This window comes from Phoxinus phoxinus, assembly GCF_949152265.1.
Source record: "Phoxinus phoxinus genome assembly, chromosome: 4".
Lineage (NCBI taxonomy): Eukaryota > Metazoa > Chordata > Actinopteri > Cypriniformes > Leuciscidae > Phoxinus > Phoxinus phoxinus.
The window spans coordinates 22,062,874-22,090,318 of NC_136879.1; the positions used below are offsets into that span (position 1 = coordinate 22,062,874).

The following is a 27,445-nucleotide window of genomic DNA, read 5'->3' on the forward strand; positions in this document are numbered from 1 at the left end:
ATTTGAATGGGATAAGAACTGATCTCGGAGCAGCGTTTGCATTTTTAAAACCTTGATTAGCTGTTACTTTAAGCTTTAAATATCAAGCAATGTTTATACTGTAGTCTTTAAAAGGAAATACAATGGTAGATGCAGAGAGATGGTGGTCTCAGGTTCTCACAGAGAGTGTGGAGGTCCTGCATGTTCTTCAGATCTGTCACCGTCTCCTCTAGACGCTTCAGTGGATTATTGGACACGCAGACAAGCCAGGTGTGTGTGTGTGTGTGTGTGTGTGTGTGTGTGTGTGTGTGTGTGTGTGCGCGCGTGAGTGTGCATGGTAGACAGACAGAAGGGGAGTTACAATAACACATGCATCTCTGACCTAAAATGGTAGGAATGTTATTGTTTTGCAGGTAAAGTTAGGTCAAACTGCAGTTAAATGGAGCTCTGGAAACTGATCTGCTCCCTTGCTCTTGAACATAATTGAAAGCTTCAAATCAAATTTGACCAATCATAGCTCAGCAATTCTTCTGAGCGCGCACGCGCAACCCTGTCAGCACAGGAAACGCGCACGTTGACAGCGTCATGGGCATTTTAAATATACTGTCTATGATTTTAAAGCACAATTTAGTTGTCTAGGGTGACATTTTCAAACCTTTGGTTGCTGTTCTTGTCTTTGCTTGTCCATGAGGTGGCAGGCCTTTCCTTTAAGATGTTGTTAAGCCTCCACCACGCGAGGCACAAGTTTATGGCAGGTCTATTTGCGTTTGCATGCATTACCCATCATTACTTCCTTTGGGATGTTAGGCAATTAGAATAATAGGCTATGGAAATTCTGGTAGGGGCGTGTCTTTTCTTAACTAATTAATTAACTTTTCTTAACTTAATTAATTTTAATAATAAAAATGAAAACTAAAGCCAGATTAACCATTTCATGGGAAATTATTATTATTATTATTATATTTATTTTTTACAGTGACTAATGCATCATCCCTGTCAAATTGAAAAATAAAATGCATTTGGTGATTGGGCATTTCATTTTCACTACAATCTCGAGGCAAGACTGCCAATATTAAAATGAAAAGACAAACGTGAAAGAGAAACTGCAAACAGTTTTTACAAAGCTTTTTATTAATGCTCACGCAATAATAGTGACACAATTCAAATTTAAATGTAAAGTTTAGTTTTCATTTTATTTCCTATATTTTATTTCACAGTTTTCATGTTCAAAGTCAACCTGTATGCACATTAGCCTATATATGTTAATGAGTGGCCTTCCATAGAAATGGTGTCTACCTAACATAGTTCGCATTAGCCTTCATCAGTATTCAATAGCCTAAGTAATCGCCATCATGTATCAATCAGTCAAACAATTAATCAGTCAATCAAACGTATCATCTTTGCCAAAGTCGTTTTCTCCTCATTTTTCATAAACAGATCAAATCAACTTGTCAAACAGATTATTGTTGATTAATTGCTGATTAAATGAGGAAATCATGTTTTCTCAGTCACTTTTCGTAGGCTAATTTCACATTTTGTGGGCAGATTGCTTGCAACACTCTTTAAAAATCATGCACAGTTTGCTTACATAAAGTGTTGAGTGTTTAACAGCACAAACATCTCTAAGTGAATTAGGGGCTCTCGGGAAGTCCAGTAAGCATTCATTTGAGTCCAGATGTTGGAGCACCTCACAGGGTTGAGTGTTTGGCTGGGTGTGGTTTAGAGGAGAGCCGCTTGTTTTATCATCCCGCTCACCTGAGCCTTTGCCAAAGCTGGAGGCGGGAGCGTGTATATATAGCCCACACTGACTGTATATATAACCCAAGACATGATAGTGAGTGAGAATCACTCAGATTCCAGGAGCGTCTCTCCACTGGCTGCGGGTTATTTCACATCACCATGTATATTAACGCACCCGAATCGTGCAATTTCATGTTTTTATTTTGCTTCTTCATAAGGAGTGGTCTGACTTTGAAGAATGATGCTACGGAGATTTTCTACTCTCATGTGGTCAGTCCCGTTGAGGATACTCAGAGCAACGCGTCTCTGAATCGCGCGCGCACCGGTGGAAGGGGCTTCACAGCGCACGAGAGAGGTGAGCTCACGCGCCTCGCCACACATCACACTTGTTTTTATTAGTGGTTATTCATTTAATCGCAGCTTTTCTTTTTAAGAAGTTGTGTTTAAAGAGATTGTTCTGATGTTCAATTTAGATTTAACTTTCACAATAAACCAGTTTTTAGTGACATTTCTCTATGAAAAGTGACAATTATGGTTGATTTAGGGAAATGCCTTTTGAATCTTCATTTGATAATGAATGAAGCAATAGCTACACTGAAAGAAATAGAAGACTTCAGAATGCAAAAGCCTCTAAGTGCCATCTGAAATTTTCTCCTAGAATTATCACTTTTATCGCTTGTATGTTCAGTTATTTAATGGCATTAAAGTTAAATTATTAAACCCAATATACAAGCTTGATATAAATGCTCATTTTAAAAGAACATTTCAGATGGCACTTAGAGGCTTTTGTATCTGAAGTCTTCAATTGTACAATACATTTTTATTCAAAACAAAATGATTGTTTTATGTCATCAACCTAATAGCCTACATTCATTTTAGACCACCACCACAACTATTTTTATGGGCTAAATTAGGTAGAAATAGCTCTTCAAGATATACATTTCAGGTTACTTTTGATTTTTTTGTCAGCTTAACTCAATTTAAATGGATTTTAAATAAATGTTTTAAACCTAAAACAAATGTCTATATGATATATATTTAGGCTAACATATATCCAATGTTTTGCACATAGACTGATCTTCTTTTCTGATATTCCCTGAATTTTTACATTACTTTGTCTTTGATCATGTGAACTAAATATTCTCATATTTATTTGCTCATAGTCCTAAAAAATAGAAAGTAAACAGACTACTTCAGAAGTACATTTTTGTATAGACATAAACTTTATACCTTGCCCATCTTCCAACCGTTGTCACCCAGGAAAAAAAAAATATATATAGTTAAAAAATATATTAGTTAACGCATGCTGACCCAGTGGGGCATGTTGTCACACAATATAGGGTAAGTTGTCACAGTGAAACCCACCATTAAACAGCTAATTATACAACATGTAACGCTATCTATTAATTATATACAATCAATTGTTTCTATACATTTTAAGGGGGAACGTTATCCATGCCTTTTAGGGTTAAACATGGATTATTACTAGTCACTTGGCTCACAACCACACCGGGCAGCAGAGATAAAACAATGTGTGCTGAGCGAATCCTGTCAGTTTTTCAGTTAGTCTCCAGGGGGAACCTTGTTTATTTTGAATGGCCGTAACTTGAAGTAGGGAGGAAGAAAATGTCCCTCCGATCCCCATCCATCACGTCCTGTCACGGAGAGAGGGGGGTACATTGTAACTGTGGTGTGTTGCTGCTGTGTGAATGGATTTTGGCTTGGGTTACGCTGACAAGAGGCACTGCTCTGAGGCAGAACAATGCTGACAGTATAGCCGGCAGCACCGGCGAAATCTGACAATAAGAGGCTCAGACTCGTCATTCATCTGTACATTAAGCCATTTCCGTTCAGTTCAGAAATGGGTTGAAATAAAGCAAACAAAGCATATCATCCATACAACTGTTGTTTATGTCTGCTGCTCACAAACCATGAAGGAACACTTTAGAACACAAATCCTACATCCTGAAGTCTTTCTTCATTGATCTTTAAAGATTTAGAGAGTATCTTAAATTAAATCATTAAATCAACTCGTTTTTTATGCAATATTGCAGTATTATAAATGATTTATTCGTGCACATCATAATTTTAAAAAAAATTAATGTGCCTTCCTAATCTTCGATCAAAATAACTTCCCCTCCCTATTGCAATGGCATCTCTTCTTTTCTCGGATGACGCGTTTACTGGCGTGAGGGCGGGACAACCTGTCACTCACATGAGATCGACCAATAGCAAATCACAACCATCCAATCAGTTCCCGGTGGACAAAATGAAGTCCCGCCCTACATTTTTTCTTGTTTGTGAAGCTGTTTCACTTGGTTATGTCACAATAGGAAAGACTTACGTTGCATGGCATGCCGACTTTATGTTCTTTTTTCACTTTGTGTTACAGAACGAGTCCCAGTCGGTTGCAGAGAGCTGCGGTCCACCAAGTACATCTCAGATGGCCAGTGCACCAGCATTAACCCTGTTAAAGAACTGGTGTGCACCGGACAGTGTCTTCCTGCTCAGATGCTGCCCAACTGGATCGGTGGATACAGTAGGAAGTTCTGGAACCGCCGAAACAGTCAGGACTGGCGCTGCGTGAACGACAAGACCCGGACCCAACGGATTCAGCTGCAGTGCCAGGATGGCAGCAGCAGGACCTACAAGATCACAGTGGTGACCTCCTGCAAATGCAAAAGATACACGCGGCAGCACAACGAATCGGGAGTCAAGTCTGAGGGATACGTTCATACCCAGTTAAAAAAGCAAAAAAAGAAAGGGGGCACTGGGACGGAAAACTAAACGAGTCTCTGCTCGGACTGAGCTACTAGATTTTCCCATTTAAACGAACTCAGTATGAACGAGAGAACTTGTGACGTCAGCTCACAAAAGCACTGAACTTTCTTTGTGAGCAAGTGCAGGGCTCTGAGTTCACTGTGAAACTGTGCAGTCTTTGGAAGCAGGAGAAAAAAAACTAAATGAGACTAAATCTCATCACCAACTTAATCACAATTAACATGCAGCCCATGTGACCCTGTGTCGAAAGAGATGGACAATGACAAATGCATATTGCATTACAAAAATTAGAAACATGCCTGTGATTCTAACAGTTTTTGTCATCACTGACTGATATGTGTGGTAGTCACTTGCTGTAGTATATACTTTAAGGCCTGGTTTCACAGACAGGGTTTAGATTAAGCCAGGATTAGGCCTTAGCTCAATTAGGACATTTAAGTAGCTTTTATAAACGTGCCTTAGAAAAAAAACATTACTGGTGTGCATATTGAGACAAAACAATGGCACCGACATATTTTAAGATATGTCAGTGCAAGTTGCTTTTAGTTAAAACAGTTTAAACATGCATTTTAGTCTGGGACTGGATTTAAGCCTTGTCTGTGAAACCGGGGGTATGTCTTTGTGTTCAGCAACAATAAGTACAATTCTCAAACTCGAGAAATGCATAGCTACATGTAAATTACATGTCTGTACATATACATATGCATTTGTTTGTGAAATTAATTGTTTTGCAAGACCTTTTTGTGTTAAAAACACAATATTGTGACGTACAGTATAAGCTGATGTAATATATTTTGCCTCGACTTTGAAACATTTTTAGTTTGTGCAAGCATTATTCAGACAAGATATTGCACTATAGTGACAATGCTCATGGCTATTATGGTGTAAAAGCATTAAATTGAAAACATCTGAAAATGTCTCAGTATAATAATTTTGATCTCTGGAAGAGGTGACACATTATCAACTTCTATTATGCCTATTAACTGATCTATAATAGTCAGTTGTTGAATTACATGTTTGAATTAATGGACCAATGTACCACCAACATGCTTACTGAGGAAACTGATGAACAGGTGACAAAATCCATTCTAAAAATAGTGAAAATTATAAATAATAGTAATTAAGAATAACATTTCATGTGCAAATAAAGACGCATGAGGTGAACAGACAATATTTAACAATTTACATAATTGCTAGCTGCCAATCATTAGCAGGCAATCATCAGACTCTATGACCATTTTTAATCAACTTTCAAAACAAGTTAGTAGGCCTATCTATTTTTTTTTGTTATGAGTGAATTAACTCATTTTAGTTAATAGTATTTTGTTACTAGTTTTGTTTAATTATTTTGCAATATTGACCAGAGTAGGATATAAACTTATTACATACTACGTGTTGGGGGTAACGCATTACAAGTAACTTGAGTTACATAATCAGATTACGGTTTAAAGTAACGAGAAATGTAACATATTACTTTTAAATTATCTGTTACGTTTTCTAAGTAACACAAGTTACTTTGTTTTACCATTTATTGACCTTCCCATTTATTGAAATTTGCATTTCCTTCACCCAGTCTTTTTTATTTCACATTTGGTGTGAAAGGGAAAAATATAACTTTTTAAAATTTTTAATACAAACAAGCAAGCCCAGCCCCCGTGAGAAAAAGTAACGCAAAAGTAACGAAGCACTTTCCATAAAAGTAACGTACATTGTAACGCACTAGGCTACTTAAAAAAAGTAACTTCCCCCAGCTTAGCTACTACTATTTATTCTTTATCTAAGTATTAAAATGTAGTTTTCCAAGTAGCCTAGGCTATTAATCGAATGGGCACTAGGCCTACTAGTAAAAAAAAATATTATTAGCTAACGTTATTAAGTGTTTTAATGTGTGAAAGTGAAACTATAAACTATAAAACATATAAAGTCATTCTGACTATAGGCTAACATAAAATAGCCTAAAAATTGACAAAATGAATGTAACGTTAATTGTCATTAAAAAAATTGACCACTTGTGCATGCATTTTGATTCGGAATATAATTAACAAAGATTGAATTATGCTATTGCTATGTAATGATATCAGTTCACAGCAGCCAGTCTCATGATGAGTGGATGAAAGGCTCAGTCTGATGTAGAGGACCCGCGGGAAAGCGGCAACATTACTGCCGCGAAACACTGCTCAAACCCCGCTAACCACCCGCCAATAGAGTGCAGAATACCGGTTAACAGGCTCTTTCCATGAACACGGTTGCTGCAAGTGAGGAATTGACTAAAACGCCGGAGAAATGCAGCAAGAGCGGTGTTCTTCCTCCGACAGGCCTCTGGATCCCCGTTGTATGCTCACACGCGACGCCGAGGGGAGCGAGGACCGGCTCGGCCGTGCGACGGTGGATTTCCCGGTAGCTGTAGTTCTGCCTGCCGGAGGCTCCGGAGAGAGGATGGGACTGCCCACACCGAAACAATTCTGCAGCATTCTCAACAGACCTCTGATAAGCTACACGATTCAAGCCTTTGAGAGGTGAGACTGGCCATTACGTGTCCGTGAGCACACCTTATTAACCTAAATGAACATGTTGTTTGTTATTAGCAGACGAAAACTGCATAACAATAAATCATGCATGTCACAATTACGTCCATTAGTCAATAGGACTTTTCCCCCTCCCAAGTAAACAGGCAGGCTGCAGTCCAAGGACACCTACGTTATTGCATGTAGATCTTGGCCAGAACAGCCTTTTCAATCCTTATTAAGAACATCTGCAGATGCTGCAGAACTTGGGAAAGGCTAAAAGCACTTGACATTGACTTGGCATATTTAATAAATTGCACTGTGATGTAAAAGTTAGCTGTGAGTTTCATATTTAAAAAGCTGTCACTTCTATTTTCAAGAAGAAAAGCAACAATTTAGAGCTGCTGTAATTCATTTTTTGGGGGGGAATATTACATTTAAACGTCCAGAGTATATGACAGATATCACCTAAATAAGCAGCTTAAGAATAGATATTAAATTACAGTTGTCTCTGTCCCGTTTTTCCAAACCCTGTAGTATGCAAAAAAAAAAAAAAAACAGCACGGCAAAAGATTAGCATGTTAGAATGTAGTATTCAAATATAAAAAATACTAAAATAACACTGCTTACAGCAGTATAACATACAATTTGTTCCCTATCTTACTCCATTGTCACAGCAATTATATTGTTTTGTCTTTTTTTTTAACTAGACAAATTAAACCTGTTCTATTTGTATTTTCTTGACAGATTATCATGGATTGGAACTGTTGTCGTTGTGGTTGCTAAGGAGAATCATGACTTGATGCTGAATATTGTCCAGAAATGTAATCACACAAAGGTAAAAGTAGTCCACGGGGGAACCACCAGACACAGGTCAATCTTCAATGGACTTCAGGCCTTCAGTAACACTACTGACTCATTGACGCCTAAACCGAAAGTGGTCATCATCCATGATGCCGTACGTCCCTTTGTGGAAGAAGATCTTCTGCTGAAAATCACCCTAGCTGCGAAAGAGCAAGGGGTTTGTTTTCTTTTCTTTATCCATATTGTTTTTTCAAAACGGGGCATTTTTATGTTTGTTAACATGATGAACAGTGTGGTTGGAGCTTTAAAAAAAAAAAAAAAAAAAAAAAAATATATATATATATATATATATATATATATATATATATATATATATATATATTATCAATGATTTATCTAGTTTTGGATTATGTCTAACAGTGGTTAAAAAAAAAAAAAAACTATATTAATCTTTGCCCAAAATATAATTATGCTACAATATAAACAACCCCAAAATTGCAGTAAATTATACAAAAGTTAATCTTAAATTCAAATGTTATTATTTTGTGTGTGTGCGTGCCATATGGAATAATTAATTTTAAAACACTCCCTGAAATGTTTGCGGTGATGAATGTCTTCACTATCTGAACACTCCCCTCATAATCTGCTGTACCACGGTCCAAATGCCTGTCAAATTTATGGGCTGAGAGAAAGTCAGGCCACCTTAAGCTGTTGAAGGAGAATTCCTGATGCAGGCTTCAGAGATGCACGTGTCTGACTGAGAAACTGTTATATAATAAATATGAAAAAACTCCTTATGCCACAGAAGAGAACAAGAATCCCCTACCTACAGACTATTTCACCCTTCCAAGGTAAACATATTCAAACTGGGAACAGAATAACTCGACAGAAGACGGAAGTTGTCCTTCCTTTGTGGGTTGACTGCATTGCATAAAGCCCTATGAAATCTTATTTTTTCCAAAATTCACTTTTTTTTCATACAATTTTCTTTACAATCAGATTTTATGGTTAAATTAAATATTAGTAATCAAAAAAGCATGTCTAATTAATTAAAACCATGAAATGTATCAAATGTAATAATTTATTAATTTGTTAAACAAAAAAAGTATCATTTAATAAATTTTTCATCATAAATTGTGGTAAGCAAATGTAGGCATAAAACATTACCAATTCAATCTTTTTTCAAGTGTAATCAACAATTCCTTTTATTTCTGCTGCACAACAGAGGTTTACTGTTAAAATGTAAACAAATAAGAAAAATAGTTAGATTATTCCTTATTATTATTATCATTATTAATATATTACTTTGAAAGGTGCATTCTTTTCAATAGAAATATTTTTTGTCACAATTTCTTCAAATTAAACTAAACTTTTATTTGGATTTCAAAAGTTGTGAAGATTTTGGAGTTTATGTGTGTACAATAATATGATGTGATGTAGCTTTTATAAACGTGCCTTATAAAGAATCATTGCTGGTGTGTATCTTTAGATAAAACAATGGCAGTGATATATTTTAAGAGATGTTGCTTTCAGTTAAAACACCTCAAACATGCATTTTAGTCTGGGACTAGGCTTAAGCCCTGTCTGTGAAACCAGGGAATAGTGATTTGATTAAGTGTACAGCCCTACAAAAATTGCCAAATTCTGTGACGCTTTCGACATTGTGGAAATCATAGGGCCCTACAGAATATTTTACAATACTATTGCTATATAATAAATATAAAAAAAATCCAAAAAGACTAGAGAATCTCTTTTAATATCTATAAATCTTTAGATATGCGACAGAACATGAATCCCCTACCTGCAGAATATGCCGTCCCTCCAAGGCAAACATATTGAAATCTGTATCAGGAACAGAATAATTCAGCAGAAGACGAGAAACTCCTGCTTCATTTGTGGTTTGACTGCATTGCGGCCCGTTCCAATGTCCATAAATCACTAAGATAAACATATTGTTGACACCTCTCAGCACTACTCCTTACAGCATGAAACCGGATAAGATGTTTTAGCAATGTTTTTTCTGGCTTTGATACGTGAGGTTCAGGATTTCTGTGATTTTTCTTTTAAATCTCCCCTCCAAGGCTATGACAAGGGCTGAAAAGCAAAACCCAGATGTTTATGAAACACTCATAAGAATATGAGAAGGATAGTGATTCATTGCCTGACCCAAATGCACCATTGTTTAGTAAGTTAACCAATAAACAGATTTTCACAGGGCATGTTTTTAATTGTCCTATTGTCCACCTTTCTTGTTCTCTTCAGGCCTCGGGCACGATACGTCCTCTGGTGTCCACGGTCATTGCAACCACGTCAGAAGGCTACCTGGACCACTCGCTGGAGAGAGCCAAGTACCGAGCCAGTGAAATGCCTCAAGGATTTCTTTATGACATTATTTTCCAGGCCTACCAGCGGGTATGAGCAACCCAGACACATTTATTGTTTAGCATAAACTTTATTTCCAATGTGCAAAGTACATTAAGGTTGACTGTCCTCTGATAACACAAACCTCGGACACCTTGACATTGCCACCACAGTCACTTGTAATATTGGGCATCCTAGTTATTTTGTATGTTTTTTATGCATTTGTAATAAAATATATTTGTATATATTTAATATTTTTTATGTATGCACTGCTGATGTTTTTCGAACCCAATTTTCTATGAGACTCTACAATCTTAATATTTGTTTTTACATACATTTTTATAAAATAGATATTTTATAATATCAAATATTTATATAAATAATTATTTTATAATTTATTTTAGATTTATCTACCGCTTGTTGCTTTTTGATTCTCAATATGATATTCTTCCACCTTAATATTTGTTGATACATATATTGATAAATAACTATTTTTATAAAAAAAATTTTACGGTATATTAGATTTATGGACTGCACATAAATCTCTAATTTTTTATAGTTTTTTTGTTCATATTTTTGTACATACTTTTCTATTAAATAAATATTTTATAATATACGTATATAAATAATTATTTATAATTTATATACATAATACTTTTATTATATATATTATATTTATTTTATAATATACGTATATAAATAATTATTTATAATTTATATACATAATAATTTTATTATATATATTATATTTATTTTATAATATACGTATATAAATAATTATTTATAATTTATATACATAATAATTTTATTATATATATTATATTTATGTACTGCACATTGAGTTTTGATCCCAATATTCTTTGTGACCTTTTTTAATGTAGTATCCAGTGCGTTTGGCACTTACTACAACAATTACCTTGGAGCAATATGCCCAAGATTTGCATAAATCCACAGTACCTTCTGCTCTAAGGCTCTGTGACTTGAATATTATTATTATTATTCCCATGGTAGTGTGTCAGAAGAATAAATCATAATGGTTTAGCCTGGCCTAGGTTACGTTGCTGACTGCAGAATTACCGTACAGTATTTCCTCAAACAATGAGGATTTCATACAGCAATTCCTCAAACAACAGAAATGTTGACTAAAGCTTCTCATGGAGGTGGAGTGTGTTTTACCTCACTTATTGACTTTGTAATCTTTGGATTCGATGAAGCCTTTGGTCAAACTTTAGATAACAGTAACACGTAGAAGTGTTAAAAAGAAGCATTGAGGTTTATAGGGCTGCTGAGAGGACCATTTTTTGGGTGCCGAATTTTTTGCTCCTGGAAAACTTTGATTTCACAGTCCTGTTGTTTTTGGCTGTGATGTCGAACATTAGCGTGAGTCTTCTGTGTCAAGTCGCAGCTGTCCGTCCTCAATTAATTCTAAATAAAGATAAAACCATGACATGGAGAAATACAGCGGATGAGGCAATCTGAAGAATGGGTAATATCAAGCCCGCTTGGGTGTTACCCGATACCCCGGCTCTTCTGGGGCTTTTCTTCTCCAACCCCAACAGTGAAGGGTCTGCGAAGATTTATATGCTTCTCCTTGCTTTTTGAACCCACTTTTCTATGAGACTCTGCCACCACGTGACATAAGACAGTCCATACTTCTTTTTTATATGTAGTATTCAGCGCGTTTGACGCTTTTTACAATGGAGGTTATTTCAGGTGGGTGTCTTGAGCGAGGGCTTTTGGATGTAGCCAACGGCCATGTGTCAAAACCCTCTCTGTGGTAGCCTCAAAATGACTGATGCCATTTCAGCATGCCATCGCATTGAGTCTCGGAGAGCTTGAGCTTCACAAAAGAAGAGAGACATCCAACCCCGTGAGGGTCTGGCTGTGTGTTGATGAAAAGGGGGGAAAAATGCCAAAGGTTAAATGATTGCAGGACTTTCTCCTTTAATTTGCCTTGAAATCACAGAGCCCTGTAAGCGAAGCTCTCCCCTCCACCCAGGATGAAATATTGCTGTAGATATTGCCCCCCTAACGTCTCGGGTGGCATGATTTAGGTTGTGTAATCTAACCGCTGTCTTAGAGCGATTCGCTTCAAGGACTCTATTCAGCTTTTTCAATGTGTTACCAGGATCAGGGACATTTTTCTTTTATATATACAAAGATCTCACGTGCCTTCATGCATTTCTGTAAGAAACAGTCTTTCCTGAAAGGTTCATTCCTACACACGTGTTTGACTGAAGGTTTGTATTCTTCTGATTTACGTCATCAGTAACTTCACACGGCTAAAAATGATTTTCTTCTCCAGTATTTCTCGTTTTCCAGTTCAAATGTCTAAACATTCTTAAATCAAGATAGAAATACTTCAGAAGCAAGTATTCTTATTTTCTGAAAAATATATCAAAAATAAATACATTTCCCTTAAATTACGTGTATTTTTCTTACCACACTGGCAGAAATATTTTTCTTTTTTAAGCTTAAAGTCACAAAATTGTGATAAAATTATAGATTTTTGTTGTTGTTGTTAAAACAAGACTTCTCAAGACTAATTTAGCTTCTCAAGTACATTTATGTTGATTTAAGAATTTTTTTGTATTTGTACTGGAAAACGAGACAAAAATCGTTTTATTTTATTATTTGAATTTGTTTAATTTTATTTCAAGAAAAATTATTGACAGTGCATCGCTTTTTTGTAGCAAAATATTTAGATAAATGCTGCTGTTTGTCACTGTTTTTATCAAGTATTTGTATCTTGATGTAAGAATGTTTAGATATTTGCACTGGAAACCAAGACAAAAATACTCAAGACAATTTTTTTGCAGTGCACCTTTTTTATTTTTTTATTTCAAGAATAATTATTTACCTTGCATTGCTTTTTATAAAGGTATTTTTAAGCAAACATATTTAGTTAAATGCTGCTCTTTGTCAATGTTTTCATTAAGCTTCTCAAGTGAATGTAACTTGATTTAAGAATGTTTAGATATTTGTACTGGAAAACAAGACAAAAATACTAAGAAAATAATTTTTGCAGTGCAGCATTTATCAAACTGAAGGGCTTCTTGTTTCATTTTGTTCTGTTTTTGTCCTGATTGCTTCTTTACAGTGCAGTGAATTTGACTTTGAGTTTGGCACGGAGTGCCTACATTTGGCCCTGCAGTACTGCAGCACGAATGCAAAGCTCATAGAGGGACCACCGACTCTGTGGAAAGTAAGGATAAAAAATGTGACATTTTCATTGTCATGCATATAGATTTTATGCCATAAATAGTGTGTCCAAAAGTCTGAGACGTCATTGACATTGACATTGCCCCCCCCCCCCCCCCCCCCCCCCAATTTAAACTTGGAAAAAAGGTCAGATTCTAGAATTTATAGTTTCAAAAATTAATTTATATTTTTGGTTTCTACTAGTTGTACTGATAATCCACTGTAATTAAACAGTTTGTATTCAGTCAGCAAAATTAAAAGTGCAATCATAATCATAGTGTTCTCAGACTTTTTTGACCTCACTGTATATACATATTGGAACAAACCGTAAATCATTCCTAACAATGCGTACGACCACAAAACTAATATTCAGTCATATTTGGCACATTTCTACCAAGCACAAACAGTTATTTTTGCCCAGTCCTTTAATGTGATGTTTTACAACAGTTGTTTGTCTTTTGTAGGTAACATACAAGCGAGATCTAGCAGCTGCGGAGGCTATTATTAAAGGTATTTAAGTTGTACAATAAAGAAAAACATATTTCACAGGCCACTGATTTTAGTCATTGCTGGGAATACAGTAATGCCATTCACTGATGTTATTGCAGAGTTGATCTTGTTTGATTATACATTTGAACCGGGCAAGTCAAAATAGGTTGTTTTCCACAGTTAGAGACGTCATTGGGCAAAAACAAACTGTTAGTAAATTGTATGTAAATATACAAAAAGAGACTGTGAACCACAGAAGCAAACCGCCATTTCAAGATGTCTACATGCTGTCTTTTTTATATACAAACAATCTTTTTAAGAGGAATTACAAAAGTGACCTATGATGACCTGTAAGATATGAGTTGACCAAGCAGGGGGCCAGTTCTCTGGTTTGGACAGAAATCAAAGAATTGGACAAAACTTTCTATTTTGCCATTGAATACAGTATGTGGTGGTTCAATTGTATTGGTTCAAACGTTTCCATGCACACAGGTAATAAGATTATGACCCTGTCTATTCAATCAGTGCATTAAGCTGCTTTTGGCTTGTTACCCATTTCCATAATGTCGACCTAAGTGGAATAAAACAACAAATTGCCTAAAATTTTTTCAAACTTGGCTGAGTATTGGGCCACTTACCCCTTTCTGATGTCTGTCTTTACAATGAAGTATCCCTTTGGCTGTATTTAAAGTTTCCTTCTGCCTAGTCCACTATATCCCTGTTTTAAATGGAAAAAGCCATTTATCCTTGAGTTTGAATGTTACTAAGGCCTCTGATTAACTTCGATAGCGTTCAGTATGATAGAAGATTATGTACTTGAGTCCTGTGTGCTTGAGCTAAAATGTTAAACATTTATTGCACATTGCATTCATTAAAATTTTTTCCCATAACATTACATTAAATAAATCCTGTTCCTTAAGGAATTTACTCACAAGAAAGAACACACAGCATTTGAGACCCAGTCAAATTCTTTTAGTTTTTCGTTTTTTGTTTTATTCTTTTATTTCAAGAAGATTATTGAACCAATAAAAAAAAATGAGTCCAGCGCTTTTACACAGTTTTGTATCAAATTATTGAAATCTTTTTGATTCAGTTATATTTAATTATGATTTTTTTTTTCTAGTTTTGTTAATTGTCTTTGGTTTCATTTTTTTTTTTTTTTTAAGTTTAATGCGGTTGCCTAGATTAGAACCTCATTGTTTTTGTTCCAGATACATACTACTTAAATTGTAAAAGTAAACTATATTATTTTATAGTCGTATTTAAGATATTTAAGATAAGACCCCTGTAAACCCATGTAAACTCTATTTTTAGGGTTTGACTCATGCTGACCTCTTAAATCGCATCAATATTTTGAACTTGTAGTTTAGCTGACCTTCACTCTCACCCCTGGTTTCACAGAAAAGGCTTAATCTAGTCCCAGACTAAAATGCATGTTTGAGGTGTTTTAACTGAAAGCAACTTGCACTGATACATCTTAAAATATGTCACTGCCATTGTTTTGTCTCAAGATGGACGCCGGCAATGTTTTTTTCTATGGCACGTTTATAAAAGCTACTTAAATGTCCTAATTGACCTAAGGCCTAATCCTGGCTTAATCTAAACCCTGTCTGTGAAACCCTGTGAAGCCTCAGAGTAGCATTTCCAACACTGAGTTACAAACAAGGTTAACTTACAGTGACTAAGATTAAATCAAATATACTCAGTTTGGCAATGCTCTTGTACTTTCTTATTTATTTAGTCTTGAAACATTCTTTTCTTTTTCCCTTTAGAGACTCTTTCGATGTCAGCGTGTATCATCGCAGGAGCTGAAGCAGAAGCCGTCGAGTTGGCCAAAACGCTTCAGAAAAATCCGAACATGGTAGGTTGAAGATGACATCCCTCTTCTTACGATTGAGTTATTATTTGCTTAGGAATGCATTGAGTATTCAGATGTTTAAATATATCTATCTCCACCCCGACTCCTTTTACCCCAATTTCCCCCCCCAAAACCAAGCATGAGGAGTCACAGATGGCTTGAGCAATAATCTAGCCGTACCGCTAGATGTAATTGCTGAAATGGATAAGGTGTCTTGTACAAGTGTGACCACCTTCCCAATCATTCCACTTTGATTTTTGGAGCCGGTCCAGCTTGAGACATGTCTTCGCATTGTAGCTCTCGCGGTAGGAGATCCATCTTCCAGTGCGCTGACAAAAAGGAAATATGATGTGTTTCATTCGGGCTCCATGCGATGGAAGACCATCCTCCTTTGTAGCCGTTCCAAGTTCTTCATCAAGCACATGTCCTCCTCTTGATAATGTTGCGAACATGAGAGCACCCGGCGTCCCGTACGGCTGATTGGTTCCAGACGTGTCCGCTCCCCCAGGTGCCGGCCGGGGTCAGTTCTCCCGAGCTGTTCCTACGACTCGAGGGGGATGAAAGAAAAGCAGGAGATTTGAATTTGTCCCAGTGCCATTTGGTAAATATAATCCCCATTACAGTGTCTCCATTACAGCGATGTGGAGCTCGAGTTGAGCCCGTTCCAGGCATATGCAGGTGGTACGATTGGCCCTGGCTACGTGTTTTGGTTATAAAGGACAACAGAGAGAGTGATAAGATGATCCTTTTAGCGAGATGTAATAATTACACCCGTGTATGCTGCAGATAAGAACTGGAACGGGTTGCCGTCTACTTTCATCAAAGGCTCATGTTCACTAGGGGCGAACACTTTTTGCTTGGAAATGGAGGATTAAAGTCTGAATCCGTGCGCCATAAGGTGCAGATCTCGAACGGGACGTTTCGCATGTGACTGAGAGGGATATTCACATTCCTCAGCTGTGGTAATTCAAGAAAATTTAGAGCTGAGAGCATGCAGGTAGTGTATATATCATCTTAAGCCACATAAGTAAATCTCACACGAAAATTTCCACTTTAAATCCATCGGAGACTATAAAATTCCATTGACTACATGTAATCCTGGCATTTCAGTGATACTGCATAACTCTTGGCTGTAATGTATTCCTACGTCAACCTCGGATTAAAGCACAACATGAGCCGACATGATTCCCAACACGTAACTGCGGTTAAAATTGAACTCATTGCCTGGTAAAAACACATTTCTCTTTTTGAATAGTTTACAAATCCCTAAGAATGATCAGAAGTGTCAATCGATTGTAAATGTGCGGGAATTAAAGCATTACCAGAATTTTTGCGTGACCTATAACGCCTAATCAGGTGTGTGGCTTGTTGAAACTGATTTTTTTTTGGTTTTGCTCATTATGAAGCGCTTATTCTTGGTCTGCCACCATTCAAATAACCTGTGAACAGCATTAGTGTGGGCTCAACAGCCCAACCTGGTTCAGATATCGAAATGATCTCGTAAATCCATAGCTCGGAGCGAACTGGTTTTCGTCTAAAGCCGCGGTTGGTTATCTTTCAAGAGCGAATAATCCCTGCATGTGTTTCCAATAGCCATTTCATATTTCCAATTTTCTCTTCAAGGCCGAGTCCGTGCCAAACACTTCTGTTTATTTCTGTTTATTTCATCTCCGTACAAGATATTCAACAAGGCCAGGGACAGGATATGATTTGATATGAGGACTATGATATGATTTCATATGTAGAGCATCTGTGCTTGTGTTGCTTTTTATGAAAAGGGATGATCATTTTCTCTGTCCGCCCTGATTGTGATATTGCTTGTTTTATTGAATTTGGGATTTTGTCTTTTTCACAGATTGAGACAGACGTCATATCATGTGCAAAGGAGAGTAACACGGAGTACCTGTCTAAAACCCAAAACTTCATTTACATATCTGTACGTCAACGGTAAACACATGCACAAGTAATTTCACATTAAACTCAGCATAGATTAAAATTTAATTTCTTATTGCACGTAACTGGTCTTATCGTGAATGATTCATCTGTTAATATTATTCAAAAATGGTTTGTCTTAATATCTTGAATCAAAATATAATAACTTGATCTCCTTATAAAACAACTTTCCTTTTTAGTACTTTGACAGTACTTATATAAGTCTGTGCTATTGGCTAGTACAGTTTGAGCTCAGTATGATGTTTTATGTTTTTGAAAGAAGTCTCTTATGCTCACCAAGGCTGCATTTATTTGATTAAACATACAGGAAAAACAATATTTTGAAACATTTTTACTGTTTCCTATATTTTTCAAATGTAATTTATTCCTATGATGCAAAGCTGAATTTTCAGCATCATTACTCCAGTCTTTAGTGTCACATGATCCTTCAGAAATCATTCTAATATGATGATTTGCTGCTCAAGAAATATTTCTTATTATTATCAATGTTGAAAACAGTTGTGCTGCTTAATATTTTTGATTCTTTTATAAATACAAAATTCATTTGAACTAGAAATCTTTTGTTACATTATACATGTCTTTACTGTCACTTTTGAACCATTTAATGAGTCCTTTCTGAATAAAAATATGAATTTCTTTAAAAGAAAAAATCGGACCCCAATCTTTTGAACAGTAATGTATGTATTATTATGATTCCGTCAATTCCTGATGAATACATTATATTTCTTGTTTAATTATACCTTATTTAATTATTAAGTAAATAAAAAGGAATCGAAATGTTTAGTGTATAACGTAAACCATTTCGAATCAAAACTTATAAGAGCTTCTGTTTAATTTGAGTAAGACAATTATACATGTTCACAGTAGTATTTAAAGACATCATTTAGAAAATTTAGCCCCCTTAAATTTAGTTTGGTACGACTTACATGATTTGTCTTCTTTTTTTTAGATGAGTGGATCAAACTTCTCGGGGGTCCTAGAAATGGTGAAACGTTTTGAGGACCTTGGCCACGCTCGTTTATACCCAGTAGTTATTGTTTGGGTAAGTTTCCATACACCCCATAAATCTAAACAGCCAAGGGGCCAAGCTCACTCTGTGTTGGGTTTAAATCATTTTTTATGTGTTCCTCTGTCATTTCAACCATAAGGTAAGGTATTTGTATGTGATTAGACCAAAACATGATCTTGTCCAGGTCAAATGCTTTAGGGCAAATTACTTTTGAAAAGTAAAATCAACAAGAGCATCTGAATTTTCTTTTCTTTTCTGAAGCACATTTGCTTAATGGCAGTGTTGAGAGTTGGAAAAACCCTTGATGTTTTGGTTCCTGGTTCTTATCCAGCATTTGTACCTCAAAACATCACTCTCACCCTGATTAATTTCTTAAATGTGTTTCGAAAACACAAAATCTCTGCTCCTGCAGTTCTGACGTCTGAATCCAGGGATCCACACCCCACTGTGGGAATCCATATGTGCTTCCTTTACCATTCCCTCTGAAGGCCTGTTAGATAACCTCTACTCTCCATCATTATGTTTTCACTTGTTGTTAGTATTTCACAGATGCTTTGCTCTTATCACCACCACAGATGTGATGATATGATAACACATGTGGCTGTGAGAGCGTGTGATTGCGAGACAAATCTCAAGCCTTGCTTCAAGATTTTTTTATAAAGAGCCGTTCAGAGGTTTGCTTGACTTTCTTTACGTTTACATTACATTTGTATCCGCTTAACATGCTATTACATTTCCTGTTTGGCTGTCACAGTTACTTTTTGGGGTTTTTGGAGTTTCATAATAGAGTAAACAGCATTTCCTCCATTTCTACAGGTTATGACCTCTGTTAGAAATATGTTTTTCTTCAAGCAATTTGTAAAATGAGCACAGCCTGTTTTATTTGGTGCGTATACATACAAGCCACATCTTCCTGAAATGGTGATGTAAGCGAACGGAAAAATAAACTGCATTAATTTAACGGATCGGTGAATGCTGGGTCAGTTGCAATGGAAACTTTTCGCTCAGAGCTGGTTCTCGCTGTTTCGCATGGGAGGCTAACCTGTCTAAATACACAGCGAACTTGTGACTTCTTTTTTTAAAGAGTGCTATTGGGGTACTTTGGAAATGAATGTGCCTCTTCCACATATATCATAAGTGTTTTTTAAGAATAGGAAATATTTTATTTCAATAAGTGGCGGGTTAGTATGGGATGATCAATTCGTATATGGATCGTTGTCACTCACTATAGTCAGTAAAGAAAGTTTTAAAAAAAAAATTTTTTTTTTTTATATTTCTTAATTCCTATAGATAACAGATTCCCAAACCTTTTCGTCAGCCAAACTCCTTTGACCTAAAATATTTACGTTAAATATTTTAAGCTAATATTTCAATAATTTAACAACACATTCTGTTTTCACATTTCTCTGTCAGTTAATGTTGTAGGTAAGCATAACATTTTTCATCTGTTTTAGTAAATGTTTTATTTTTTAAACTATTTATGTAATTTTAGATTTTAAGTTAGTATTTCGATAACTTAACAACACATTCTCATGTTCACATTTCTTTGATGCCAGTTAATGGTTACATGGTATGCAGGTAAACGTATATAAAAATGCATGTTATATATATATATATATATATTAGTAAATGTTTTATTTTTTTACTATTATTTAGTTATTTTAGATTTCATTTTACATTTAATTTTACATTTGTATGATTTAATTAATTATACTGTTCATCAACTCATCGAACCCCCTGCCGTTTACTCACAAACCCCCTGTTTAGGAAACCCTGCTATAAATAAATGGATATGTTTTTTCTTCTTTTTGTTGACAGGTGCAGCTGAACATGACAAAGCAGTCCGTCGATAGCCAAAAGACAGTGGAGTTAACAGCCTTCATGCGTCTGGCCTCTGAAGTCATACAGGGAAATGTTCTGCTCTATGGAATTGAGATCGATCACTCCAAGGTAATTTTCTTAGTGAGATATCATTATATCTGCTCACCCAAAATGTGAAATTATTGCTCTGTTTACAAGCTTCATCTGGGCCTGATCTGGCATGAATAAAAGGTCTTCGAGCACCCAAGAGGAAGCGTGTTTCAATGCTTGGTCAGGAGGTCTAAAACGTGTCCTATTGAGAATAATAAAAAATCATCACTTTGTATTAGTCATTGTGGGTCCGGAGAAAGAATCGTGCACGGATGTGTCTTACTAGACTCTTTGTAGTGTCAGCACAACTCTGTGTCATGAAGATCGATGTGTAAATTTGCCCTGTCTGTCTGCTGCCCCCATTAAAAACGCTCAGACAGCGGAGGGAGTGGCTGTAATGTGTGTTTGTCATGATAAAATGCTTATTTTTGTGAGATAGTGGAAGTGCAGATAAAGACCAAGCATAAATCACGCTCGTAGGTCCCGTAATAATGAGGATAATTCCTCCCAGATGCGCTTATTCATGCTTCACAAAATTGCTGCCAAGACTCGCTTTGTGAGTTCTGACCCGTCCAACTACCTTCATACATGACATAAGGTTTTTTCAATTAGAGGTCGTGCCTCTTAATTCTGTATTTTATCCAGATCGTTTTTGAGATGCAGTGCATGTCGGTGAAACCGTCAGACGTTTTCTGCTGCTAGTCACGCCTGAGGGTTTTTGGATGAGCCAACGGTTAAGTATATAGACTTTCCATTGCCTAATACTACACTGAATTTATTCCACTGGCATCAGTCATACAGTCAAAAATCAAGTTTTGATTATCACCGTTGGGAAACTTTAAAAGGGTTGTATCACAAGCAATTAATTTTTTCTTGATCTTTTAAGATGAAATAGATCGATGCTTTATGAAAAAACTGATTTATGCATAAACTGGTCATAAATCTGATCTGAACTTTAACTAAGGCACAACAATAGACATGCTGTCTGTTTTTTCAACATGCTACAATCAGAACTGTTGCTCGTTTCACATATAAAGTTGTGTTTCTTAAAGGCACGGTAAGAAATAATGGACTGGTCTGTTTTTGTAAAAAAATGTAAGGGTTGAAGAGTGTCTGTTATGGTCAGCAGTGTGAGTCGTGTGACAATCAAACTAACTTTTAATGACTACCAGAAACAACAAAGCACTACAGGCTTAAACATAAAGGCTGCGTCCTGACTCTTTCCCTCGCTGCCCTATCAGGAAATAAGTTTGCAGGCAGCGTTTGCGCATGAAGGCACCTCACGAAACTGATTTCGGGCAGACTTCTGAGGCAGCGTAACGGTTTAATGATCTACAGCAAAATAGAGAGAGCTTTTGTGGAAACTAAGCAAATATTTAATAACTACAATAGTCATTTCTAGGTAGAAATGACATTAGAAGTGGAAAACGTTGGTCAGAAACATACATTTACCCACAAACTGACCACAACTTTCAGATGCTTTCTTTATTTTTAGCTCAACTGTCACAAAATGAAAAGCACAGGATTGTGTGATATCAAAGGCAGTGAAGGATACAGATGAAGGTATCTCAGGAGACGAAGCTAACTTTGGATTCGGACGTGCCTTGGTGCCTTTCTACCTCGGAATGCATCCTCCGAAGGCAGCATTTTTCAGCTTTCGGATTCAGCCAATTTTAACACTAGATAAGGAACTAAGGAAAACTCAGGGCTTAAAGGTTGTATCAGCGATTTCAGGCCCAAACATAAATGATCACATTCATCTAATCTTTCCTAACGATCCGCTAGCTGCCCGCCCCATGAGCAAGCTGTCAAAAAAACGCGTCTCTGTAGTAGGCAGTCTAGGCTCTGAGATTTGCACACAAAAACAATTGGTTTCACCAACCACTCAAAACCATAATAAACAGTGTTCCAACCAATCACTGACAGGGGCTGGGTGTTGTGAGTTTTTGCGCTTGTGCACGGTGTGCACGCGAAGTCGGAGCTGAAGAAGAAGCCAGCATCTATCAACAAGAGAAATTGAACATGGCTGAGTCAATCCCCAAGAGGAGGAGGATTAGGGCAAGGGAATACCATCGTGTTTATTCCAAGACACGTGAACTGTGTGTGAAAATATCCTTCTTGAAATAATATGAGCGAAGCTCGACTAAACTTGGGTAGCTCTAGCTAAGAAATGCACGTGCTTGATCGTTTTTTTTTTTCATGATGCACGAAACGGGAGGGAGGGGCGAGCTAACTTGGTTTGTTTGGGATCTCGCTTCAAACACAAACAGAAGTGACGTCACCCACAATCGCTGATACAACCTTTAAAGGCACAATATGTAATTTTCGGCGCTAGAGGCTGCTTATTCAAAACAAAGGCATAGATGCCGCCGGGAATGATTGTTGAATCATGGGAGTTGTCGTTTTCACCTGGTAAAAACGTTACTTGCGGTAAATCAAGAAAGAGATTCAAACAATAAGGCTAATCGTGTTGAGCTATATAACAATGATTCGTTTTCAGTTGAAAAATGTATCCTAACAGTTGCTCACCTGTCTAATAAAATACATAATATATATTAAAGCATCTTTGGTGTTTCCATGGTTTCTACGAAAGTAAAACTGTAAATCGAGGGTAACACGGATATGATCATTGACAGGCGACGAAATGAACTGGCGGCCTGTGTCTTGATTAAAATGGCCGATTTCTCTGGATTTAAACATTGTTGGAAACGTTTGGGATAATGTAAGTACACAAGTCAGCAAAATATATAACATTGTTCTAGGGGTTTTTGGATATTTTAATCTAAAAATCGTACATATTGTGCCTTTAAATACACAATGGAAGTTAGTTAGCGCAACAGGGAACAGGTGTGGAACTCAATTAACGTCTATAGAAACTAACAAGAGGAATAAAGGAACAAAACCAAACTAAAAAGCAATGAAACTAACATACTCATGTCAGGACTGTTTTTGGCTCACATTATAGAATAACTAAATGTATAAAATGACCCCTCTTTAAATAGCTAATATAATGGGTTTCAGTGTCAAAATTACCTGATGATAGCCCCTTTCACACAGCAATCCCTGTAAATTACCGTAAAATTGGCAGAATGACTTTACCGGTAAAAGGAAAAGAGAGGAAAAACGCTTTAGTTTCGGTATCACTCCAATTTGTAGACATTTGTAAACAATTCTGAGTAAACGCGGCATCTGCGTCATCATTTTATGAATGGCCCAGAGCCGTTGCTCTTTCAACTGCTTCTGATTGGCCCAAATCACTTCTTACGTCAGTGCGTTTTGACCTAGTACGTGCAAAATACCGGTAATCTTCATTCCGCGTTCACACAGCACATATACCGGTAAATTATTAAGTACAAATTAATGCATTTACAACATATTGTATAAAAAATGTACTTGTATGCTTGTTGTTTTTTTTGTCTGCACTAAAGAAGATCTTTGTTAAGGGTAGTTTAAGATGACAGTTTGACGCTGTAGTCTTTCAGGATTGTTTGATTGGAATCTTTGGGTTTGTTTTTCCTTGCCAGATGTTTGTGCATGTGGAGCACTAGTCAATTTATTGTTTTGAGAACATTGGAATTTGATAAGGATCAGTAAACATCTTCTCATAAATACACATTCAGTCTTCATTAAAACATTTAGTGTTTTTTGCCTTTTCTTTCTTAACATGCCTTAGTTGTGTCCAGTTTGGTCAGTGATAGATTACTTTTAGGACAGGATTTTATTTCAGTCTTTCGACACTTTTCAGTGAAGACAGAAACCTCCATGAAATGGACCTCCAAGTTGCTTAACTATTTCACGCTAATCACCCTCCACAACGGAGAGATGTTTGCGTGATTCATTGTGTGTAAACAATGACAGGCCTCATTAAACAAATAATTTCTTTCAGTCTTTCCACAGTATGTTTTTAATATGCAAAGTTTTCTTCATTAATTCCAGGCTGAGGGGAGCGTGACGCTAGCAGCCACACAGCAGCTTTGTGAGAGAGGAGTAAACTAGGATGGATAGATGGATAGATAGATAGATAGATAGATAGATAGATAGATAGATAGATAGATAGATAGATAGATAGATAGATAGATAGATAGATAGACAGACAGACAGACAGACAGACAGACAGACAGACAGACAGACAGACAGACACCTATATATATATATATATAGAGAGAGAGAGACAGACAGACAGACAATGTGTATATATAGATAGATAGATAGACAGACAGACAGACATGTATATGTATATATATATATACATATATATAGATAGATAGATGGATGGATAGATAGATAGACAGACAGACCGACAGACAGACAGACAGACATATATATATATAGAGAGAGTGAGACAGAAAGACAGACAGACATACATGTATATATATAGACAGACAGACATGTATATAGATAGATAGATAGATAGATAGATAGATAGACAGACAGACATATATATATATATAGAGAGAGAGACAGACAGACATATATATATAGATATATAGATAGATATATAGATAGATAGATCATTCAATATATTTATCAATGTTGAAAACCGTTGTACTGCTTAGTATTTTTGTGAAAACCCTGATACAATTTTTTTCCAGCATACTTTGATAAATAGCAAGTTCAAAAGAACAGTTTTTATTTTAAATATAAATATATTTTGTAACATTATGAATGTCTTTATCAATTTAACGCATCATTGCTGAATATAATTTTTTCTTTCTTTCAAAAAACAAACTGACCAGATAGTGGTATAGATAGTCTTTATAACAATTCATTAACATGTGCCTTAGTGTCAGTAAGGTGATCTGACGGTGTGATAAAGGTCATTTCTAGCCCTATCAGTGCCTGGCCAATGAGTGACAGGAAGTGTCACAGGATCTCCTTCACACACGGGCCCTTGTGGCCTGTCATGCGCTGAAAAGGCTTGTCACAATGATATATGGCCGCTCTAATCCCTCCTGTGAGAGCCCAGCAGTTTACCCACCCCTCACTTCCTTCTCCTCAAAGCATCCAGCTGAGGATTCTAAACCTGAGAGGAGATTAGCTGCTCCTTAGAAAAGAGAAAGAAAGAGACTCTCTCACCTGCACATATACACCCGTTTTTGAAACTGGATGCCTGGTTTAGCCCGAATTTGGACCATCTTGAGTTTTACAATACAGTCTTACGGGCACTGGCGCCTTTTTGATGCTGTTTTGTCGCCAAATAATCAGTCACATTTTCTGAAGATTAATGATGTTTTGGGTATGTGCAGGTTTCTATAGGAGTCAATACACTACTATGATGAATGCAGGACCACAAAAAGGTATCAGATCCTTTAATCGCTCTAAAATCACCCCTGCTAAAATGATGTCAGGGTGCAGTATACCTCAACGTCTCTTTTTATACTCGTCTGCCTTTGACAGCGTAAATGTATTTGGCCATACCCTTCGCTTAGTGTCGGATTTACGTTCCAGTAGTCATTTCTCATTCTCAAAATATTCCCCTTCTCTCCATGTCTAATTGTTTTTACGTTTTCCTCATCATTGCGGCTGGCACAAATGCACTGCGGGAGGAAAAGTTAAAAAAAAAGTCTGTTTTTTCTAGTCTGGGCTTGAAAGATCCCTGCTGACAACTCCAAGCCAGCGCACTTCTCCTTTGATATTGTACCGCAGTGTTAAACTAAAAGATCTGTACCGTGGCAGTGTGTGTTGGGTATTCTTGATACTTAGCACTAATGCACCAAAATTTCTTGGTCAATAAACCGTTTTTGTGCAGTTTAATTGTCCATGTGCCGGTGACTATTGTATGTTTTCCATCCAAAGTTGCGAATTTAACTTAAGCGCAAGATTGGAATATCACATAAAACATTTGTGAATACAGCAGTTTCCATCCCGTGTGTTCAAGATAACAAAATGGTCACTTCCTGGGGAATTGGCATAAAATATTTGTAATAAAAATGGAAGTTTCTGCAATCGGGGAAGCAACTGTGGCTCTTTTTTTGGACACCATAAGTTGTGCCTCTGAGCGTGCAGACAAAATGCAATAAACGCTATCATGTTATCTTGATGACGGCGGATGCCTGGTGTTTGGGAACGCAATCGTGTGAGGCAGTTCTGGGAGGTAATTATACCCAAACAGTTTGATGACAGGCTTTGGCTCAGGCATTTCAGAATGACCAAAACAGCATTTGAGATGATGTGCAATGAAATTAGTCCACTAGTTAGTCCAGTTATCCAATCACATCCTCTGTTGAGGCAAAGTCATGTGAGTTTGTTGTTGCACATTGGAGGATTTATTCAGTGAATGTGTTTCAATGATAGTTTATGAGCATGTCTTCTTATTGGATAAATTCAATTGAGCGCATTGTTTTTTTTATCTTGGTGTTTCCATCCAGCATTTTTAATGCAATATCCCAAAATGTATACAAAAATGGAAACATAGGTAGTATTGGTCAATGTGATATTGGCTTTAAACAATCTCAATTTCACACAGAGATCTTGCTTTTTTCACACATATTGTTGTGATGAAAACAGCACAGTGGCACCAAAATAACTGATTTTTGGCGAACACAAACACATCTGTACCCATAATGTTGGGGTTTCCCAGTCAACATTTCTGACCTAGTTTCTCTTTTGAATGATTTTTGTATATTTTTAGAAGTTATAATTTTCTGTGCATCATTATATAATGCCTTGAGTGCTGATCGTACACCGTTACCCACTGAATGGGTTTATTTAGTGTTGATTTGGCAGATTACATGAGCCATTGATGCCTTCTGCCCCGCTCAAGATCAAGCTTACATATGCAAACTCTCATAGTGAGACAACATTCCAATCAAAAACATTCACAAACAAATTAGATCAGAAATTAGAGGCTGATGC

The 27,445-nt window shown here is 36.5% G+C and overlaps 2 protein-coding genes across 2 annotated transcripts in view; both read left to right on the forward strand.

The window, feature by feature from the left end:
* The first annotated feature begins 1,756 nt into the window (after positions 1-1,756).
* Positions 1,757-5,411, forward strand: sostdc1a (sclerostin domain containing 1a). The gene is made up of 2 exons (XM_079610588.1): positions 1,757-2,074; positions 4,112-5,411. The coding sequence occupies exons 1-2, from the start codon at positions 1,879-1,881 to the stop codon at positions 4,504-4,506; spliced, it is 591 nt and encodes a 196-aa protein (XP_079466714.1). The 5' UTR covers positions 1,757-1,878; the 3' UTR covers positions 4,507-5,411.
* A 1,159-nt stretch (positions 5,412-6,570) lies between these two features.
* crppa (CDP-L-ribitol pyrophosphorylase A) overlaps positions 6,571-27,445 on the forward strand; it is a 29,797-nt gene continuing 8,922 nt past the window's right edge. Inside the window, exons 1-9 of the mRNA XM_079610587.1 lie at positions 6,571-7,016; positions 7,752-8,025; positions 10,071-10,220; positions 13,270-13,374; positions 13,835-13,880; positions 15,632-15,720; positions 17,573-17,653; positions 18,620-18,712; positions 20,498-20,629. Of these exons, the coding sequence (XP_079466713.1) occupies positions 6,784-7,016; positions 7,752-8,025; positions 10,071-10,220; positions 13,270-13,374; positions 13,835-13,880; positions 15,632-15,720; positions 17,573-17,653; positions 18,620-18,712; positions 20,498-20,629 (1,203 nt within the window). The 5' untranslated portion in view covers positions 6,571-6,783. The remainder of the gene's footprint in view (positions 7,017-7,751; positions 8,026-10,070; positions 10,221-13,269; positions 13,375-13,834; positions 13,881-15,631; positions 15,721-17,572; positions 17,654-18,619; positions 18,713-20,497; positions 20,630-27,445) is intronic.

Bases quoted from the DNA above. Each gene is read 5' to 3' on its own strand.
- sostdc1a (XM_079610588.1), top strand. From the start codon at position 1,879: ATGTATATTAACGCACCCGAATCGTGCAATTTCATGTTTTTATTTTGC. The intron at 2,075-4,111 runs GTGAGCTCACGC...TTTGTGTTACAG, and splicing joins CTTCACAGCGCACGAGAGAG to AACGAGTCCCAGTCGGTTGC.